This window comes from Neolamprologus brichardi, chromosome 19 (genome assembly GCF_056152115.1).
Source record: "Neolamprologus brichardi isolate AB-2024 chromosome 19, ASM5615211v1, whole genome shotgun sequence".
In the NCBI taxonomy this organism is placed as follows: Eukaryota; Metazoa; Chordata; class Actinopteri; order Cichliformes; family Cichlidae; genus Neolamprologus; species Neolamprologus brichardi.
The window spans coordinates 8684478-8706615 of NC_142122.1; the positions used below are offsets into that span (position 1 = coordinate 8684478).

A 22138-nucleotide genomic window follows, 5' to 3' on the forward strand; every position below is an offset into this window, starting at 1 on the left:
GTGCTTAGGCTGATTGCAAAGTGGACTAATTATCTAAAACAGTTTTCACATGTGAAAGTGTGCCAGACAGTTGGCAAAATAGTGTTAATGATAGCCATACATGTGTATAATTTTGCTAGGAGTGTGTTGGAAATTTGGTAATTGAGTGTAAGCAGTGAGTTGTGTTTAAAGTTCTGCAAAAAGAGTGTTGTGCAGTGAATTGTGCCTACAGTTTTGCAAAGTGTGTGTTACAAAATTGCAAACTGAGTGCAAAGCAGTGTTTGTGCTTTTAGTTTTGCAAACTCAGTGAGTGGTTTTGCTATAAGTATTAATAGTTTTAGGAATTGTGCTATAAGAATCACAGTTAGGGTTAAAGCCATCAGAAAAAACTGTAATAATAGGTAACCCTGTGGTGTCTGTACTATGAAGGAGGTTCACATCTTAACAGGGTATATCACCATGGTAGCTCCTGTCAGGTCTTGTTGACCAAAGCGCATTCAGATAGTAGTTTGATGCTTCTGTACTGTACGGGGATGTTCATCTGGAGCAGCTTTGTTGCTTTCATTTTGTATGTGTAACCTCTTCATGTTTTTCTAAAACTCTTTATTCTTCTTTGTAATCAGCTGTTCAGCTGCGGGTACAGTAATCAATGTGAATGGGCCCCTTAACCTTTTTATCACTTTTTAAAAATGGACCAAATTATCTGTATATAATCTTATTCTATTGCACTTACTGCTCTTGCACGTCCGATTAGATGTAAACTGTATTTATACATGTGTAATGGCAATAAAGATGAATCCTAAATATTTTTCTTATCCTCAGTAAAATGTAAAATTGGACGTGAAAATAAAAAAAAGTTCAAGGCCTCTCTGTCGTTGCACAAACAAATTAAAAGGAACTTTCACGTGATCGAGATGAACACTTGGGTGGCACCGAAATATGTTTGTTTTCTCTCAGCAAATAGTCTACAGTCACAATTTTGCTCGTGAAAGAAAATAAAGGAAACGAAAGGGAAAGTACGATTGTGACATTACATAAAGACATGCTATTTCATGTCAGTCATGCCACTGAGATACTCCTCTCATCATCTTCCTAGTGTCTGGTAAGGCTGACCGCTTATCCTGATGTTAGGGTAAGCGAATCCAGATAACAAAAACATAGACTGGTCCTCGTAAAACAGGGTCCTGTAGTTACAAATTTACGAAAGTAAGACTTTAGCGCCACCAAGCGGCTAAAGGTAGAGATACAAAAGTAATATAGTTCTTTTTTAGCCCTCGGTAAGGCTTGCCAGGAAAAACCTTGGATTGGATTGTATTTCACCCTGATGTTCTGGGTCCTGTTTGGACAATTATTGGAGACTAGGGACAAACCCGAGCTGGGACTTGAAAATTCTTTGTACTTAGAGTACTGTGCAAAAGTCTAATTTCTTCATATTTTACTAGGAAAATGAGAAGTAAATACAGCAATGACTGTATCATTAGTTACAGACCATTAGGAACAAATTTTAGGTGGGCCCTTGCCCACTTATTTTCATAGGCAGGCTTTTTCCTTCTGTGTCTTTTGTACAGGAACCTGTTGTTGTCAGCAGCACTTGTGAGTTCCTGTACTCTTTATCTGTTGCACTTGTTGTGCTTGTATACAAAACTAAAGCTCAGAAACTCAGACGGGGCATCCTAAAAGCACACATTCATGATGTGTCCACTTAAAAAAGAAATAAATGCTTGTACAATTCTAATGTGCTTCCGTGTTTGTGGGGTTGTATGTTGTTATTCTTAAACACAGGCTGAACATTCTCAGGTAAGATTTCTTGTAATTTCTTTAGGTAGCCATCAGGAATAGTTCTCCAGGTTTCTTGAAAGACATTAAAAGTTCTTCTTTAGATGTCGGCTACTTTTGTTCTGTTCTCTGTCAAAATGATCCCACACAGCTTCCACTTTCATTCCACTGAGATATTATCTGATGAGGCTTCAGTGAACAGCAGCTGGATCAACTGAAGGGCTTGATGCGTCTCTCAGGTCCTGTATCTGGTCTTTGCTGGAATTATTTATCTGTTTCTTAAGGACATGATATTCAGATACTGTTCATTTGCTTTAGATAGATTTTTTGCAAAACATGCTGAGATATGCCAAGTTTTCAGCTAATATATATTTTTTGTAAATCATTGTTGTTTAAGCTTGTCAAACTGTGTTATCTTTGGGATTTTTTCTTTTTTCTTTCTTTTTTCTTTCTTAAAAATTACAATAAAATCTGCCTCCTTAGATGCAAAATACTGAGGAATGTAGGATGGCTCAAGGCTTTTGCACTGTATATAACTAGACACATAGTGTATGGTAATTATAAATGTTATTCTGATTGTATCAGTCTTAATGTTCAGTAAGTAACAATGTAATCCACATTTCTCATAGAAAACATTTACATAATGCGTTTGTAAATATTTTTACCCTGGGGTGCCTCTGTCAGTGCGCCCCAGGGCAGCTGTGGCTACAATGTAGCTTGCCATCACCAGTTTGTGAACGGGTGGATGACTGAATGTAATGTAAAGCGCTTTGGGGTTCTTGGGGACTAAGTAAAGCGCTATACAAATACAGGCCATTTACCATTTACTACACAAATAAATGTGTGTATTTAATTTGTTCTATAAGCTAATGGCTCTAATTCTATGATCAACCCCTTTTTATATTTGAGAATACTTTGTCATATTTTTCTCTCTCTATTTTTTCCACATTGAAAGCAAAGTTCAGATAATTGTTCTGTTTTTTTTTTACGTTTTTTTTTTTTTTTTTTTTTTTAGCACATTTGTAAAGTCCCGTTATTTTTTATTTAGGACACGTGGGCGTGTTTCCTGCCTGCCAGACTAAAAACAGGGCAACAAAGAAAACGTGTGACGGATATGTTTTCCCATGATTCATTTCGGAAAAGAATCGGTCCCAGTTATTTGTATCCGTAGAGGTTCTCGTTGCTCACCGATGAAAATTACAACGCAAATCATTAGCGTTGGGCTTTTCTGTCAGTTGACTTTAACTGGGCTTTATTTGGACAATTAACTCCGTAATTAGGCTCCAGTTTTATTTTACTCTTGGTGTACCAGGTAGGTAAATCCGTACTTGACCGCTGCAGCTAATATTTAGCAGCAAGGCCACAGAGTAGCGTTAGCCAGTCTCAGCTAATTTAGCTAGTTAATGTAGCTGCTTTTACGTGGGTGAGCAGATATCCTATCTGCTCAGTTGGTCATACTAACGATCATTTTGTCTGTCCTTGTGAAAAATACTACTGTCATGATCTTAACATAAGCCCGAGGACATAAAGAAATGTTCCTCTGATGGTTTGCTAATTTGCTAAACATCTTTTCTCCTCTGTAGGTGGGTTTCTGGAGTCTTCAGGATGTCGTATCCTCCTCCGATAAACCGCCAGCAGATTGGTATCCCACAATTACCACCCAGGATCCCCCCTCCACAGTATGCAGGCTTTGCTCCTGCAGTCCCACCAGGTATTGAAAAGTTTTTAAAACTTGCTCTGTAGCCTTTTTAAGGAACACACTGTGAAGTGGCAGCTCTGTGGCATTCAAGGAAAAGCAGCAGAGTGATCTAAATCTACAACCACATAATGTGGGTGAAGCATCAGTTGACGGTAGAATATCTTTGAAAATGAGTGCACATAGATAACTGTTGAGAAATAAGATACCTAAAGGCCCTTAAACCGACATAACTTAAGAGAGAAAGAGATTGAGGAATGTTACAGGAAAATTACCTTAACATTTAATATTCAGAAAATTAAATGTTAAAATTGCAGATCACTTTTTTTGTTATTGACTTTGGAAATTTTACATGCAGTTATGCATATTATCTGTTATAATATACATTATAACACCTGACTGAGTGCTGTATTTTGTTTCTGTTTTCAGGGACTCCTATGATACCGGTTCATATGGGTGTAGTGACCCCCACACCCACAGTGAGTTTGAAGCAGGAGAATTCTGAATAACCTACCTACTATTAAAAACATAATACTTGCACATATTAACAATGATGCCTGGTGGAATTCTTTTTTTTTATTATATAGTCAAAGAATAAAACCGCTATGCTCACTATCGGTTGCTTGTTGTATTTGCATTTTTTTGGTTTGCTTTGGTGTTACTCTGAATATGAGTGACATTTGCATACATCAAATTTATTTTGCAGGTGCTCGTTCCAGCCACAGTTGCTGTAGCACAGAAGCCGATGACTCCGAAGAAAGAGCCTGGCACGATCAGAGCCAAGGATACGGAGGACGGCGGCGGCCCCACCACCACTGTATTTGTGGGGAACATTTCTGAAAAGGCATCTGACATGTTGGTCAGGCAGCTTCTGGCTGTAAGTTTACTGTTACTCAACTGGAATAATCCTGTTAATGTACGTTAGTGATCTTTTCATGTGAAACAATTATCAATTTGGTATAAAATAAGTCTACAGCTAGACAAATCTTTATTTTTTTATGAGAGCACTTTAAATATTTAGAGGTTGCAGTCATAATAATATTTAAAAGATGACAGTGGTTCAGGAGTTGCAGGTGACAGACATTTATTCTTGTTTTAGTCAAATGCAAATCTCCAACGTAAAATAAAAGTAAAAAGGAGTGAGGTTTTCATCATATTTGATCACTATTTGAGTCTCTCAAATAGCCAATTACCAGTAAGTATTATTATAGGGATACAACAATAGTGTTTTATATGTGATCATTTGCTTGTTAATTATTGTCATTATCTGGACTACTAAACACAAAAAATCCTTGTTTTCTGTTCTCTTTGAAAATAGAAATGTGGTATTGTTCTAAGCTGGAAAAGGGTCCAGGGTGCCTCTGGGAAACTTCAAGGTAAGAGCACAAAAACAAAAGCACATTTTAAACCTTTTTTGGTGTTTGTGCATGGAATGGTGCACAGGGATGACACTCCTAGAATTTTAAATCCTGCTAAACATACTTACCCTCTTATTTATCATACTTAAAGACCTATTTTCATATGTTAATTTTATGTATGTGGTTTTTGGTCATTTCTCTGGTATAGTCAGTCAATCAGTGATTTGGAGAATTAGGACATTTGAAGTTGAATGTCAGATTCTTGTTTTTCCCCATATGTTTACTCCATTTTTTCTAACAAAAAAAAGTTATCAAATCTTCGTGGGCTGAATTTGAAAACCTTGTGAACTAACTTTGTTTTCATCTTAACTCCTGCAAGCTTTTGGTTTCTGTGAGTATAAGGAGCCTGAATCCACACTGCGAGCCCTCAGACTCCTGCATGAGTTGCTCTTGGGTGATAAGAAGCTGTTGGTGAAGGTCGATGCCAAGACTAAGGCTCAGCTAGATGAGTGGAAGGCCAAGAAGAGGAGTGCAAATGGGGTATGCTGCTCATCTGTCTTTTATTTTGACTGTTCCTTTTCTTTTGGAAGCTACATTTAGAGGTCACCACAGTGGTTCATCTGCCTCCATCTCATCGTATTCCTAGCGTCCTCCTCTTTCACACCAACCCACTCCATTTCCTCTTTTATTAAATCCACAAACCTCTTCTGACATCTTCCTCTTTTATTCCTTGCAACTTAACAAGCTGGCAGCCTTACCTCTCTTGTCTCCAAATCTTTCTCGATCTAATCAATAGGGAGTCGGTGGCAGCGGGAAAAACGGGGATGAAGACGAGGAGGAGGTTCTTGATGAGGAAACCCTGCGTAGAGACCAGGCTGTGAAGGGGGCAATAGATGTCCTCATCCGAGAGTATGCAAGTGAGCTTAATGCTCCCTCACAGGATCCTGACAGTCAGCCTCGCATCAAGAAGCGGAAAGAGAAGAAAGAGGAGGTAGTCTTTGCATGATGCACACCGGGAGGAGAAGGGGCTGGAGCATGGCTCTGGCTGTTGTAGTTTTAATTTTTTTTGGAGTGCTTAGTGTGTTTGTTTCCTTTCTCTCTTCACTTTGTGTAAGGAGGATATCAATGCCATGGAGATGGAGGATGACAAGAGAGACTTGATTTCCAGAGAGATCAGTAAATTCCGGGACACACACAAGGTAATGTATCAGACTGCTCTTGTTACTGTGTAATTTAGGTTTTGAAGAAGAAATCCTCCACATTTGTTAGTAGAAATTCCTCTAACGCAAAATGGATCTGCAGTTTAAGACTATTCTGTTTCTGTCAAACAAAGTCTTTTGGTAGTCAGTAAGTTCTTAGAGTAGCTAGTGGAATTCAAACGGTACAGAACGTAGTTGATGTTGATTTATGATCCATTAATACTTCAGCCACCGTTTGATTACTTTATAGTACGTGTCAGTATTTCCAAACTGGCCATGAGTTGTCACTGTTCACAGTACTGATTGAGACTAAAATATTTCGCTCTTCACAAGCTAAATTCATCACACAGAGTGCATGGACACAATGTGAAATTCCAACCAAAGCTAATCTATTGATTAAACCCCACCAATATGGTAGAGTTCATTTGGTGACTAGAGCAAGATGAATCTCAGAATCTCAGCTTTGGAAAAAGTTGCGAGGATAGGATGTAAGTATGATCTTTTATTTCTTCTCTACTCATTTTGGGCGCTCCCTTCTGGAGGGTTTGCAGAGGGGCAGCTGGCTCTCAGTCGACTTGCACTAAGGTTGTCAAAAAAAAGTGATGCTGGACAAATTCCTAGCAGGTTGTGATTACGTTTATTATGTTTAAGAAGGTCGGGCAGCTCAGTGAACCTCTGCATGTCCTCATATGATAAATAGCGTGTTTGAAAAACACACAGAGCCTGAAAGAGCCTAACCACTGCAGCAGTTTGAACTGCAGCCTGTAGTATTACTGAAGCAGGGAGCGCCCCTTCACAGCACTCTGCGGTCTGAAGACTTGCAAGGTAAGTAATTGCTTTGCTGTTTCTGGTTTTTTTTGTTTTTTTAACCCTTAGAAATTTACACCACAATGCGACAATGCATAAATAAAGTATGCAAACATAAATAAGGAGGAATAAGCTGCAGGGATATTTTAGTATGAATACCATTCAACTGTTTTCTTTGTCGCTTTTTAAAACAAGGTTCTCTTATCAGTAGTATGCTATTTTTAAAAGAAGTTATAGGGCCCAAAAAGTTGTGTACTGGAACTGAGGACAATTGATGTTATATACTAAAAAAAACGGCCATCAACAAAGGGGAACAAGCCTCACACCACATCAAACAGACAGTATGTTAGGAACCTGCTCATGGCAATGTTTTAAAAATTGTTTTCCAACTAGTATGTTTCAAACTCACTACGAACTAGTTTAATACAGGAGGTAAGTTGTAGGATAGGGAAAAACTGTTTCAAAACAAATAATGTGTATCTGTCAAAGCCCTCCCTTCAGAGCGAAGGTAGAAGTGCTAATGGTGTGCAGACTTTCGAGACTTTAACAGACTTGAGTTAAATTACAGTTTTGTAGTTTCCTCCTCTGTGGTCCTTTTTTGTTTTTTTAGTTAATAGCTATCAGACCCACGTTTAACATGTGGTAGTTTATGTTGTTAACCAGTCCAGATCCACAAAGCTACCAGCTGGAATATTAAAAAAAATAAAATCAGCCACAGGTCTGTTTGAACTGTGGGTCTGTCTCTGAAGGGTTTATTTTTTACATTTTTTTTTTTAAAATTGGGTTGGTGAGACCAGACAGACACCACAACCTGGCGGTAAGACTGCTTCACTAATTTCTTTGTGGCAAAATGAAATGCAGTATCTGATTTGCATTGACTTTAAAAACAAACAGATGTGGATGCTATTTATGTGGATGAGTTTTAATAAGATGAAACTGCTTCACAGGAATCGTTTGGACTTCTTTTTTTTTTTTTTCCTGATTATATTGACTTTGCTCTTGACCTGCTTTTCCTTCCACATGTAGCCTGTAGGATGTGTAGGGGCAGAGAAGTGCTGAAACCCTAGTTCATCATCTGTAAGTTTTGCACCAGTAGCTCCAGAACAGACTGTGGAACATGATTTAAATGTTATCTAGTGAGAATGTAGAAAAATGGGTCATACTTTGTTTACTGAGATTGTCAATGGACGGCTGTGAGAACCAGTGAGCTGTGATTGCCTTTACAGATAAATAAAATGGTGTTCAAATTATTATTTAGTAGTTTGGCTTCATACTGAAGTCCCATACTGCTCTAGGGGATCACTTACACTGCAGTCAGGCATTGCTTTCCTCCTTCTCAAATGACCATGTAGAAAACACGTGGGGGCCGATTATGTAATTTACTTAGTTACGCCATTTGCCGTGTTAAGCTTAGGCTTGTTTTAATCCACTTGGCACCTATAGGTAAAACCAGTGCATTAAATAGTGGCGATCTCAAGTTTATAGTTGGATCTTCATGACCTTAAGTTAAAAAATGTTCAAAGCTGGCTTCAGTTTGTTGTTTTTGTCTTTTTTTTTACTTACCACAAGCCATATGAAAAACCCCATTTCCAGTAAAATCCTACGCATATGCATTTCAGGTCAAATCTGTCCCTTATCCGCAGTCACGAGTACACTTTGAATTGGAAAGCATTCAGATGCTGGTTTGACCAGTGCTTATTTGCCTTTTGATATCAGATAATAATCCCAGCTCACCATAGAGCCCATCGTAACAGCAGAGGTTGAGTTGGCCTGTTATTTATTCTGTACAAATCTGAAAAAGAAGGGAGGTCAAATACTGGAGCCAGAACAAGAAATGATCTCTTTGCACAGGAAAAGAAGACTGTAAGTGTTTACAATAACACTGGAAATGTTTCTTTGGTGAAACCCCTCATATGACCTGTGACATCCCCAGTTTGTTAGGTATTTCAAGAATATACTGTCATTTATGGTTTTATATAAGTGTGTCCTGAAATGAGCAATATATACATTAAACCTGCTCAAGCTGCGGACCACTCTTCCTGGAGGAAACCACTTCCTGACTTGGAGCAGCCAACCTCTCCCCAAACAATGAGTCATGGTAGAACGTGAGCATTTCTGAAACAGGGAGTGTAAACCATTTTTGCCGATAACTTGTTTACATTTATGTAATTTAGTATGATGATCTTTTTTTTTTCTTTTCTCATCTTTTGCATCTTCTAATGCAGTTTCCTTTTCTCTTCCCATGTGGGCTCCTACAGAAATTGGAGGAGGAAAAAGGCAAAAAAGAAAAGGAACGCCTGGAGCTGGAGAGAGAAAGGAGGGAGAGAGACAAAGAGCGGGAGCGGGAGAGGGAGCGACGCGATCGTGAGAAAGAGAAGGAAAGGGAGAGAGAGAGGGACAAGGAGCGGGAAAGAGACCGGGACCGCGACCGTGAGCGAGAGAGGGATCGTGAACGCGAGAGGACGAAGGAGCGGGAGCGGGAGAGGAGTCGAGATGTCAGTGAAGCTCGCAGCAGATCGAGGTCAGTTCTAATGCAAGATGGTTTGTTCTGGCTCACACACAAACGGTTGTGGCTCATCTAAAGGGTCGTCTCTTAATTCTAACAGTTTGGACTTCAAATCAAAAGGTCGTTGGCTCCAGCTGTTTCTTACAACAGACCTCAAGATCCACTCATAAGTTTCTCCACATGAGTTATGACTTATCAATGCATGTGGCATAATACTGGTAACATAATTTATTATCTGTGATATAATATAAAGATATGCTAGATATGAAATCTTGTTCCCCACTTCAGAGATTTGCAAGTTGTTTTTTTTTTAACACTACAATGAAAGACTCATTTGGTAGCTGTAAATGAAACCAATGAGGATTTGTTGGAGGCTGTTAAGGAACTTTTTATTTTTGGGGAGTGTTGTGTTCAGTTGATTATTTGTAGAAAATATCCATATCACAAAATAACTAATGAAAGCATTGTAGTGAAATGTACTCAGCAGTTGGCACTGGCTATGGCCAAATACCCTTGAAATGATTGTGTTTCAATTTCATTTGATATAAAGATGAACTTCACAGATCAGTAACCCATTATTATTTTAACAGAGAGAGGTCTAGAGACGATAAAAAACGCGACCGTGAAGAAGATGAGGAGGACATGTATGAGCGGCGGAGACTTGAGAGGAGGCTTAGAGATAAGGAAGCAGCTTATCAAGAAGTATGTTTATCATCTCTCCCATTTTGATTTGATGAAATGTTCATTTAAATAACTGCACATAAATTACTGTTAGTGTTTGACTGATTACTGATTGGAATTTCTTTTCTGTGCCTTCTTTTTTTTTTTTTTTTTTTTTTCTTTCTGTGCCTTCTTAAAGCGCCTGAAAAACTGGGAGGTCAGAGAGAGGAAGAAGGCCCGTGACTATAGCAAAGATGCTGAGCGAGAAGAAGAGAGGCGTCGTGAAATGGTATACAAGAATGCATGCCACGCTGCATAAAACGAGTTTTAGACTATTTATTATTTCAGATATGTGAAAACAGAAGGCTTGATTTACTGTTTCATTTTGTGCATAAAATCAGATGAAAGAAGCCAAAAGGCTCAAAGAGTTCCTTGAAGACTATGATGATGACAGGGACGACCCAAAATACTACAGGTGACTATGTTAATTTGCATTTTAAAATGTTTTAATGCTTTTAATGCCTTTTATCATTACTTAACGTTAATGCTAATCTTTTCTTTTTTTTTTTTTCTTTTTTTTTAGGGGCAGCGCATTGCAGAAGCGTCTTCGTGACAGAGAAAAGGAGATCGAGTTGGATGAACGTGACCGGAAGAGGGAGAAGGAGGAGCTGGAGGAAATTAGACAAAGACTTCTCGCTGAGGGTCACCCTGATCCTGATGCTGAATTACAGAGAGTAAATCCACCTGGAACTTTCCCTAACCTCTGACAAAGACATTTGATAGACTCAGAGATCTTTAGTTTGTTTTGCAGAATTACAGCTTTTTTGCTTGTTCTGTAATTATGTTTGTGCATTTAATATTAATATGCCAGTCCACCAGTCAACAACAATATCCTGAGGTTGCTTAATGTGTTACATATTTGTGTAGATGGAGGAGGAAGCAGAGCGCAGACGACAGCCACCTCTGAAACTTGAACCGGAGGAGGATGTGAACCAGGAGAAAACTCACAAGGAGCGGGAGAAGAGGGGGTCCGGAAGGCCTGTGGAGCCGGAGCCTCAAGTTCCCCCGCCGCATTCAGATGACGATGTGGAAGAGGCCGATGAAGATGATTACCGTGATGGCGAGGACTCACAAGAAGCCAAGCCGCAACTCAAACCCGCCATGCGACCAATCACCACTGCTCCCTCTGTGTCTTCTGCCAGTGGAAACGTTACTCCAAACACCCCCGGAAATGAGTCTCTTTGTGGCATCATAATTCCAGGCGAGAACACTCCAGAGGTCCAACCTCCTGAGGAACACCGGCCCAAGATTGGCCTCAGCCTCAAGCTGGGTGAGTACAGCAACGAAGCAAAACACACATACAGATCTGTTGTTTAATGGCACTGCTTTTTCCCAGAGTAAAAAGTATTTCCTGATGATTTTTCTTTTCTCCTACAGGTGCCACCAACAGTCCGAGTCAGCTCAGTGCAGGAAAGCGAAAGAAATTAGCAACTGTGGACAGTGTTTTCAACAAGTTTGACGAAGAGGAGGCAGATGAGCAGCCTCGCAAAAGGAAACTGGTTCCACTGGACTATGGTGACGATGAAAAGAGTCTGGGGCTTGATGGAGCAGAAATTTCAGGGGCCAAAGGCAGCATTAACACAGAGGAGAAACGGAAACACATAAAAAGCCTTATAGAGAAGATCCCCACTGCCAGGCCAGAGCTCTTCTCCTATCCTTTGGACTGGGCAATGGTTGATTCGGTAAAAGGCTTGGCATATTTTGAAATTGCACTTATTTTCATAGCTTGATATTTTAGTTATTGGTTATGTTTTGATTTGCTTTCCATAGACTCTGATGGATCGCCGCATTAGACCGTGGATTAATAAGAAGATTATAGAGTACATTGGAGAGGAGGAAGCTACATTGGTTGATTTTGTCTGCTCCAAGGTCAGTTATTGTCCTTTGAAGTTTATCTGTATCTTTAAGCTTGTGGTGTTGAATTGTTGGGCTTGTTGCACACTCTAGTTAATATTTTTCTTTTCTGATCAGGTAATGGCACATAGCACTCCTCAGGGTATTCTTGATGATGTTGCTATGGTAAGTTGAACTTTGCCTGGATCCTAAGTCTTTAAACATCTTACATATGTAATCCATCTTTTGGGACTGAAACCCAGTTGAATGGTCCTTGAATGGTCTGTACCACACATTGTCGATTAAGTGGATGACTAACCAAAAAAAGGAAAAACTGTCAGTTTAAAACCAGACTGGTCTGTCTTAAAATGGTTGGCGACAGTCACATTGTATACATATGCTGACTCATTGAATACATTCAGCTTTGTGATATATAGTATGTTTAACTGAACTGTTTGTCTTTAGGTTCTTGATGAAGAAGCAGAAGTCTTCATAGTAAAAATGTGGAGGTTACTGATATATGAAACAGAAGCAAAGAAGATTGGACTGGTCAAATAAGTAAACACGACTCTCTGACTCACTTCCTGAGTTTTCAGTTCTACTGTCTGCAGTCTTCTGGTCCAGCAGACTGTGAACATGCCCACATGGCGCTCCATTCCATCGGCAAAGAGCTGCTGCCTTGTGTGTATGTGTGTGTGTGTTTGTGAGAGAGTGTGCGTGAGAAAGTCAAAATCGTGAACTGAAAGGGTTTGGAAACTAATGTGCTGCATGGAAAAGAAAACTTTGGTTGTAATTCTTTTATTTGTTAATGCTGTTCAGGAAGAATTTCATCCATCTGTTCTACAATGTGTTGGACACATTCTGCTTTAATTTGGTGGTGTTGTTTGGAGGCACTACTCCATTGTGTGAACTAATAAACATGCTTTTTTTAAAAAACAAAAAAACAATATCTGTTTTTGTTGATTGTGTTGTTAATTATTATTAGCTGTTTTTGAATTAAGACATTATTTTCAAACACCAAAAACTTAATTGGGGTCACTTCCATATACAGATGTGATTACTGCAGTAAATGTATGTACGTGGTTTACGCCTTCTGACCCCTATTCTTCTCAATCACCTCTCTCAAAGGAAACATCTGTAGTGCTCTTTGTTGGCATGAAGCCATACTTATATTTTCTGGTCACCACCTTTTTTTACTTTATTTCAATGCAAATAGGTTTTCTTTTATTATCATCTTATTATCTAGACAAAGCATATGATAGGATGCCCAGAGAGGAACTGTGATATTGCATGTGGAAGACTGGAGTGGCAGCGAAGTACCTGATGGTGGTATAGGACATGTATGAGAAAGATTGAGAGTGGGGTGCCACATCAGGGTTCAGCACTGAGCCCTGTCCTTTTTGCAATAGTGCTAGGTAGGTGGGAAAAATAAGGTCAAGCAGCAGTGTCTGTGGACTATGATGTTCGCAGATTATGTTCCCTATTCTCCCTACTCTGTAATGTAAAGTAGGAAGCAGGTGGAAGTGAGTTTTGGAGAGAAGAGCAATGATAGAAGTAAGGGACTGTCAGTTAGTTGGACATGTACAGAGAAGGGATAGTAGGTATGCTGGGAAAACGATGATGAATATGGAGTAGCCTAGCAGGAGAAGAGCAAGACCACAGAGGAGTCGAGGATGCAGTGAAGAAAGACATGCAGATGGGGTGATGTGATAGAGGAGGATGCTAGGCAGAGGGTAATATGAAGTCAGACCATTAGAGCGAGTAGACGGAAGAAGATTCAAGAACCTTTATTTGTCACATGCATAGTTATAGGAGTACAACACGCAGTGAAATGTGTCTTGACACGCTCCTCGACTGCAAAAAGAGAACATTATATACATTAAGTGAATATTATGTACATTAAGCAAATTAAATATAACAATCTGGAAATTTTACATTGAAAATCTAAAAAAGTATTAACAATTTTCCTCCAGTGTATTATTTATTTATAGTCATATTTTACGTTTAAGTGTATTATTATTTGCAATAAATAACTAAATAAACAAATAGCCAAACAAATAAATAAAACTTTAAAAATCGCACAAAAATAAAAACTGCAAATTCTCTTACAGAATCTACTGTTGGTGTTTATTCTTGTTTTTTTCCCATGTTTATGACTTGCTGCTAAAATTGTCACATTACTTCCTTATCTTTTCCAGCGAGTCTCGCGGATACGTGGCAGGTCGCCTAAACTCTGACCCGGAAACACTTTGATCAGCTCCAAACAAGATGTTCAGTTAGCCGGTGTGTTGACGCTAACCGAATCGGGAAGTTGCAATATTATTCTGACAACTGGACTTGACAGAAAATATGCGAAGTATCAGTTGTTTGCACTGGACGGTTACCATTTCCGGGTTTCTTTTTCATTAATATCGAAAGGCATATACATACTGACGCTAGTTAGCTTAGCTTTGACTGCGTTACCGAGGCCAGTGAGCGACACACTGACCAGTTATAAAGTGGATGTTTAGCACCAAACCGGGTCGGTACCGAAAGTGGGTCGTGACGTGTATTGAATTAACCACCAAAAAGCTAATGTTCTTGTACTTTACCGTCACGAGTAAAAGTCCGTGCTAAAAGCGTAGGGGGAGGTTGGATTTGATGGTATAGCTTAGCAGTAGGTTAGCCGAAGAGAAAAGTGCAGTCATGGACGATTTTAGCTCGATCAGCCTGCTGTCCCTTGCGATGCTGGTGGGATGTTATGTGGCCGGGACGATACCTTTAGCGGTTAACTTCTCAGAGGTAGGTTTGTGACATACGTATGCATGTAGCTAACTTTAGCTACCAAGCTATCATAAAATGGACTGAACTTTCAAACAATAAGAAGCTACTGTGCTTAAGGTCTGGGTCTCTGACTTTGTTTAGGAGAAGTTGAAGCTGATCACTGTGCTGGGAGCAGGGCTGCTCTGTGGGACTGCACTTGCCGTGATCATCCCAGAAGGGGTCCACGCACTTTACGAAGAAATCCTTGAAGGTAGGGTTTCTTGGTGGAGATGGAAGGTTTGCTCAGATCATGAATGGACAGACAATTAAGAATTAACTACTGTATCAATAACTGTAAGACAATGTAATAGTCATGATTTTTTACGGACTGCAATATCTTTGGATTTTGCACGTTTGAAGATAAGCTCATTCGGTTATTTTAGTCTATGGCTCAGAAACCTAGTAATAATGCCTTTCACAATCAGCCGGGATGTGCTACAGCTCTTAGAAATACGTGTTCATTAAGCTAAGAAATACATGGATGAGTTGCGAAGCTCAGGGCATCCACTGTCATATTGGTTTATTTCTAATGTACAGTGTGTTTCAGAGGCTGCCATGGTGAAATAGTCAAATAAACATAAATAAGTGATAAACGTCTCTCCTAATCCAACAGTAGAGAGATTAAATTAGTTAGCCGGTTAATTATCAAGAAAGGACACCAAGTTTCCCCTTTGTGTTGTTTTGCTGCTTTTCTCTTTGATGTGTAATGTAAATGTAATCTTTCTTGGGTTGGTAGTCAGACAAAGCAAGTTGTTTAAATACTTCCAAAAGTGATCACAATTTCAAATGAGAAGCAAATTGTTTTGCCCCCGCCACACACAATTTTGGCTGCTTCCTGTAAGTTAAGAAAAAAAAAATCTTGATAGAAGACCTTGAGCTAATAATTGTTTTGTGTTGCTGATTAAATGTATTTATTTATTTTATCTGTTACTTGAATAAACTGTACAAGGTGACATACTCGTACTGTTTGTTTTGTTTGACTGACAATACAAAACCCAAAGATATTCAGGTTTTCCATCATGTTGAATCAACTTGTTAATTTCTTTTATGTACATTCAACAGCAATGTAGATTAAACAGTTGATTGACTGAACCTTTTTACAGATAATTATGTTACATAATTGATTACTTGACAAATCTTTTCAGCTGTCATTTAAGTTTCATTAAGCCTAAATTCACCAAGGCAAACAACTCTGTTTTAATATGGTCTTCTTTTCAGTTCTTGGTACATACATTAAGTACAAATCAGAGTTTAAAAAATGAAACAAAACTGAAAACACACACATTGTCAATCAAATGCACTGGTGTCCAGATTTGTCCCCCCTCCCCCCAGTCATTCTACTGAAAGTACTGAGTAATTGTAACTTTCAGCTGTGCATCTTTCCTGAGTGTCTGTTCTTTCCTCATTTCCTGTCAGCTTCTTATTTTATGCACTTTATAATGCAAAATCTAAAATAGTCTTTAGATGTTTGTGACAGCGCTAGATTCCTTCATGCTTGCAACAGGCTTAAACTGAAATATACCAGAGGAAAATTAAGTAGAGAGCATGTAGACCAATGATATAGGTACATGTGCTTGTGTACATTGTAACAGTATGAATTTTATTTAAACAGAGGAAAGTAAAGTACAACATCCTGAAATCCGTTTCTGCCAGTTTCTGACTTATTGTCATTTCCATATCAGCAGTATTTATGATGGTCTCTGTGCTGTGTGATGGAATTTTAATTTTAAATGTCTTTGGTTCTGATGCATTAACGTATTTGTGTCTTTATCAAACCATTTTTCTGCTGATTTTCTCTTTTAGCAGGTGGACACCACAGTCACGGCCAGTCTGCAGTTGCAGAAGCTTCCGAGGGAAAGGGTGAAGCAGAGGCAGCTCTTAGTGCTAGTGGGAAACATGAGCACAATCAAGAGCAGCTCCATGCCTACATTGGAGTGTCTCTGGTTCTAGGCTTTGTCTTTATGCTACTGGTGGACCAGATAGGTAGTTCTCATGTTCACAACACTGAAGGTAAGCATTCAAATAGCCTTAGCCAGAGTTGGTTAGGCAAAAGCAGCTTCGTCATTAGTCTCTTCTCGTCTTATTCTCCTTGAAAAATAAGATTGAATTAAACCCAAAACACATCCAAATGGCTCAACTGCTAATTCTGTTTTCCCAGATGCACCCACACTCTGCACTGAACAATTTTAGAGATCTTTGTTTAAGCTGATAATACTCTTCAAAGTCTGCCAATGTTGTGGTGCTATTTAACTCTCAGTGTGGACATAGTGGTCCATCAAGATTATTGATTTGTTTCCTTGCCACAAACTGTTTGAGTTGTGTGTGTGTGTGTGTTTGTTTGTTTGTTTGTTTGTTTGTTTGTTTATTTATTTATTTATGTTTGGTTGGTTTAGATCCAGAGGCAGCAAGAGTTGCTTCCTCCAAAATCACCACCACCCTGGGGCTTGTGGTCCATGCTGCAGGTAGGTCTGATTTTATATCTTCTGATAATGCTACTGTACACAAAATAAATATTAAATAATATTTAATATTATATTATATTAATTATATTAATATTTAATCATAAATATTAAATATGTATTTACATTTGGTGGAACTCATGAAAAAGATGTAATTTTATTCTGTACCTGAGTTTGTGTTACTTCAAAATACTATGAATTTAATTAAGCTTTAAATTGTTTTAATTTGGAAAATGTATACACAAATGTTCCTTTTCAGTTCAAACAGTATTAGTTTCTTTTTATTACAGTAGTTTAATCCAGATTTTATTGCTGTTTTAATGACGAATCATTGCTTTTAAGTGTTCCAGTAGTTACTGTACCTTTCTGTTTTTTTGCCTGCAGCTGATGGTGTTGCATTGGGTGCTGCTGCCTCAACCTCGCAGACCAGCGTTCAGCTCATTGTCTTTGTAGCTATCATGCTGCATAAGGTAAATATACATCATATATAATGCAGTCAGTGGTTGATTTTTTTTTTTGTTTGTTTGTGTGTATATGTATACCGGCATTTTAAAAATAAAGTTTGCACAGGCCTGTGAAAAACTAACAAGCCCAGTGATTCAGTAGCTTGTAGAACTATCTTTAGATGTGATAACTTCAGTAATTATTTTCTGTGTGACTTTATTAGTCTCTCATAGATTTGCAGGATATTTTCCATGTTGAGGTCTGGACTTTGCAACATTTTGATTATTTTTTTCTCCAGTCATTCTGTTGCATTTTCCAGTGTCTTCCAAGCTTTAGTTGTCAGACAGATGGCCTTACATTTGACTCTTGAATACTTCGATTTGTTTACCAATGACTGCAAGGTGTCCAGGTCCCGTGGCTCCAAAACAAGTCCAAATCATAACTTCTCCACCACCATTCTTCATAGTTTGTATGATCTGTTTTTTTTCTTGATATGCTGTGTTTGATTTTCTCCAAACCAATGTGGCGCTGTGCATTATGGCCAGACATCTCCACTTTAGTCTTGTCTATCTAAAGGACATTGTTCCAGAGGTCTTGTGGGTTGATCGGATCCAGTTTTGGTAACTTAAGCAAGGCTGCCATGTTCTTTTTAAAGAGAAGATTCCTTCTGTTAGCAACCTTTCCACAGAACCTATACTCATCCAGTATAGGTTCTGTGTTTAACATTTAAAATTGGAACTGAGGGCTGTAGAGTCTGAGATGTAGCTCTTGGGGGTTTTTGCAATCTATCTGGGCACTGTACAGTCTGACCCTGAGATGAATTTGCTGTGTTGTTCATGTCTAGGAAGATTGTCTGATATCTTGAATGTTTTCCTCTTGGGAATAATCATTGTCACTCAAGGATGATGGATATGTTTGCTTTTAGTTGTATAAAAATGGACCTACAACCCTTCCTAGACAAACAGTTGCTTCTTTACGATCACTGCTGATCGCTGCAGAGGAGTAAACTGACAAAACAGCTGCATTTATAGAGGTGCTTACACTTAATGATGATCAATTACTACTCCACCATAAATCCTAAGGAAGCAGTAAGGGTGTCTTGAATTTTTGCAGGCCTGCAAATGAATTAAATTTAAGTACAGCTACTGAGTTTATAATACACAGAGGATTTCTTTCAGCATTAATTTGCACATTAACTGGTAAAAGAATTGATTGCTGTTTGCTGCAGTAAATTGCTATATAAACGCTTCTGTTTTGTTGATTGTAGGCGCCAGCAGCATTTGGTCTTGTATCCTTCCTAATGCATGCCGGTCTCGAGAGAAATCGTATCCGCAAACATCTCTTGGTCTTTGCCCTGGCAGCGCCAGTCCTCGCCATGCTCACATTTTTAGGTCTCAGTCAGGTAATTATTATATTTTTGCACTGATCTGTTTTCATTTTGCCAGATGTTTAGTTTTCAACTGTTTGGTACAATACAGTACTTTGAGGATCTAGATATCCAGCTGTCATCTTACTAGTCTGCATTGTGATTTGTACACTACTGCCCAAATACTACAAAGACATTATTTCATCAACACTGGAGTCACTAGAAAAGGAGAACTTTAAGCTTCACACTGTTCTTGTCTCTTCCCCTCTTAGAGCAGCAAAGAAGCACTGTCAGACGTCAACGCCACAGGTGTCGCCATGCTTTTCTCTGCTGGCACATTCCTCTACGTGGCAACGGTCCACGTTCTGCCTGAGGTGGGGGGCGGCGGTCACAGCCACGCTCCCGCAGGAGGAAACGGAGGGAAGGGACTGAGCAAGGTGGAGGTGGTAGCTCTGGTGCTGGGCTGCCTCATTCCGCTGGTGCTGTCCATCGGTCACCATCATTAGACCCACAGCTCATGATGGATTTTAGATGGGTGTACAGGAGGAAGAAGCTGAAACAAAGACTTCAATCACGGTGGATTCAGATGTCTTATTGCTTGGTGTCTGTTAATGGATCTTGTGCAGGGACTTCTTATGACTTGAAAATGAACTCGAAGCAGGGAACGAGTGAAAATCAGAGTTGCTCCAGTGACAACCAGTGCACATGATGACATTTTATCTAATGACACTGACAACAAAGTATAATGCATCTACTGTATGTATGCATTAATTCCACCAGGACGCCAGAGGTGGATCTTTTAGATGAGTTCATTTAGGTCACTGTGGATTTTTCAGTGTTGCGTTATAGTGCTCGTCCAAGTCAAAAAATAGCCCTGATTTCATTAGAGACCTTCTACTAGATGGCAGTTGCACAGTGAGATTTAGTCTTGATTAAACGTGTGATGTCTCAAAAGCAGTGAAACTCACTTTTTTAAAAATAATTGTATAGAGTGTAGATAAATTAGCAACAATACTGATGGATTGGATCTGATTAAGTGCCATATTAGCAAGCCTGAAACAGATCTCTGAAGAGGATGGCCCCAAAACAATACTGGCTTGTACAAGATGTTTTCTTCTTGCCAGAGGAGGTCATGTTTTCACAGTAGATCAGACAGATTAACCAGCAAGATGCTTGTAACAGTTTTTCCGTGGCTAGTGAGTTTGTCTAGTAAGTCGAGAGTCCGGCACCGCTAGAAAAATCAGTTGTAACAAGCTCTTTCTTTATGCGAGATAGTTTCCTTTAAATCCTGCATAACAACAAACACAACTAGCCTCCCATCTGAACATCAACTGTCACTTTTCTTTAAAATTTCTCTAGTTTATATTTAAACTTGGGATAAGTCTGTGTTGTAGAGTGTTTTCAGGTGGTGGAGGGTTTTGTCTTGCTCGAGGGCATTAATTGGGTAAAACCTTTTCGGGCACAGGAGAACAGACCTGTTACAGATTGTTTGAGGAGAATTATGAGCAACTGTTTCATTTTATTTGGGTTAACTCTCTATTAAGTAATTATACTTATAGCAATAATCACCAAAAAGTAAAATTGAGGCCAGGTCACTTCTTTGCCAGCAGTGCAGCCAAGTCTGAAATGTGTACAGAGGGTTTGTCTTGATCATAAAGGTGCTCGTTATGTCATTCACGCACCAAGATCGGAAAGTTAGAGGGTCCCAAATGCTGCTCTGCCTCAGTTACTTCTCTGCTCCAGTACCATTAAAATGTAAGTAGGCTGATTTTGGATATCCTCTGTATCACTGTGCCTGCTCACAGCAGAGCTCGCGTGTTTGTATATGTATGTATACTGTACAAAGCAACTTCTTCCCTCCACAATCATCGGGATTTCTTGTGTGAGACAGAACTGCTTACTCTCAATTACAGTTTCTTTTTTTTCTATGTTGAACTTTTGGACATCGACGAACTCGCCTTCGCAGTACCAACTCAACAAGCTACAGACTGACTTGAGGAGTCTTTGATTTATGTATAAATTTAAGGCTTTTACACGCGACCTGTGAATTAATTCTAACTTGTATGAGAAGAAGCACGCCGTGTTGTTTTAGGCTTTATTTTGTTTGTTTTGTTTTTTGAGTGACTGTGACAGAAGGTGGGGTGAAATTGCATGCAGACCAGAAGCTGCATGACTGTTTTGTTTTTTTCTGGGAAACTGTTTGTGCGTACTAAAGGGAACTGGGAACCGTCCCCCTCCACTGTGATGCTTGACAACTTGGCACACTAGTAGGCAGCCTCATTATGTACCAGTATATCTCTGTAACTTGAGTTACTACGGCAATCTACAGCTTTTTTTTCATCCCTTACAGAAAACCTTAAAACTTAATTTGGGGTCTGGTTTGTGGCTTGATTAAATTTAATTAACATTGCAGTCAAAACAGGGAAAAAAGCTTTATGATGGTTAAATAGCCTCTTAAAAGTTTGGAGACTAGAGTTGGCTGCAAGATATCTCTTTATAACTTCTTATTCAGAATGTAGTTTGTTCACACATGATCCCATCAGTTTCAAAAGTATAAAAGTTTTTTTTTATTAATATTTCAACACAAGGTTTCATCATCTTTTTCTCAACAGCCAAAATACTGGGGTTTAATTGGCTGAAGGCACATTCCCTTCAGATTTAAAATGATCTAAATGCATTTCATGATTAAAGATAAAGGCTCATATTGGGGCTGATTATCCCAATCAAGGGGGGTGGGGATATCAGGCTGATAGTTGTATAGTTAATTTCTTTGGAGGTCGGTGTGAATCTGTTTTCTTTTCCTATCATTCCTAAAGGGGTCTGCCTTATTTCCATACTTTGATTGTAAAAATCAGTTGTAAAGGAGCGTGTTTTATGATGACTAAATTAAAGTTTTTTTAATTGGTGATGATGTCTGATCATTTAACTTAGAAACATAATGGGTCAGTAACATGTTTTGGTAATTTCTTTAGCGCCTGAATAAAATCACAGAGGTTCAGACTGCAACTGTTGCCTTACAGTTACACAGCATTTCTGTGTCCTGGATTTCAAGGCTGAACTATCGGTATCTTTATAATCTTCTGTCCATCCACTCGGACACATGTTCTGTAAATTAATCTGATACCCGTGACACTAAAGCTATACAACAACTGTTCTGACTCTTCATCCTCTTTAATAGAAAGTTGTGGAACCA

At 39.0% G+C, this 22138-nt stretch overlaps 2 protein-coding genes across 3 annotated transcripts; both read left to right on the forward strand.

The window, feature by feature from the left end:
- The first annotated feature begins 2867 nt into the window (after positions 1–2867).
- Positions 2868–12821, forward strand: rbm25a (RNA binding motif protein 25a). 2 transcript variants are annotated; one of them, XM_006798607.3, is made up of 18 exons: positions 2868–3067; positions 3339–3466; positions 3881–3930; positions 4158–4328; positions 4770–4827; positions 5189–5349; positions 5606–5800; positions 5925–6008; positions 9074–9336; positions 9912–10023; positions 10181–10270; positions 10383–10456; positions 10565–10715; positions 10909–11311; positions 11419–11723; positions 11812–11910; positions 12013–12060; positions 12340–12821. In XM_006798607.3, the coding sequence occupies exons 2-18, from the start codon at positions 3361–3363 to the stop codon at positions 12430–12432; spliced, it is 2463 nt and encodes an 820-aa protein (XP_006798670.1). In that variant the 5' UTR covers positions 2868–3067; positions 3339–3360; the 3' UTR covers positions 12433–12821. The 2 variants fall into 2 exon arrangements, with proteins under 2 accessions (XP_006798670.1, XP_035766972.1); XM_035911079.2 differs by having other exon boundaries at positions 5928–6008.
- A 1298-nt stretch (positions 12822–14119) lies between these two features.
- Positions 14120–21851, forward strand: slc39a9 (solute carrier family 39 member 9). Its single transcript, XM_006798608.3, has 7 exons — positions 14120–14655; positions 14779–14887; positions 16480–16686; positions 17070–17138; positions 17520–17605; positions 18847–18981; positions 19218–21851. The coding sequence occupies exons 1-7, from the start codon at positions 14560–14562 to the stop codon at positions 19449–19451; spliced, it is 936 nt and encodes a 311-aa protein (XP_006798671.1). The 5' UTR covers positions 14120–14559; the 3' UTR covers positions 19452–21851.
- The last annotated feature ends 287 nt before the right edge of the window (positions 21852–22138 follow it).

What these genes read in the sequence shown, in the direction of transcription:
- rbm25a (XM_006798607.3), top strand. Translation starts at nt 3,361, where the DNA reads ATGTCGTATCCTCCTCCGATAAACCGCCAGCAGATTGGTATCCCACAA. An exon ending in GACGACCCAAAATACTACAG is followed by an intron (nt 10,457 to 10,564) that starts GTGACTATGTTA and finishes CTTTTTTTTTAG; the next exon opens with GGGCAGCGCATTGCAGAAGC. An exon ending in TTGATTTTGTCTGCTCCAAG is followed by an intron (nt 11,911 to 12,012) that starts GTCAGTTATTGT and finishes TTTTCTGATCAG; the next exon opens with GTAATGGCACATAGCACTCC.
- slc39a9 (XM_006798608.3), top strand. Translation starts at nt 14,560, where the DNA reads ATGGACGATTTTAGCTCGATCAGCCTGCTGTCCCTTGCGATGCTGGTG. An exon ending in TCATGTTCACAACACTGAAG is followed by an intron (nt 16,687 to 17,069) that starts GTAAGCATTCAA and finishes TGGTTGGTTTAG; the next exon opens with ATCCAGAGGCAGCAAGAGTT. An exon ending in GCTTGTGGTCCATGCTGCAG is followed by an intron (nt 17,139 to 17,519) that starts GTAGGTCTGATT and finishes TTTTGCCTGCAG; the next exon opens with CTGATGGTGTTGCATTGGGT.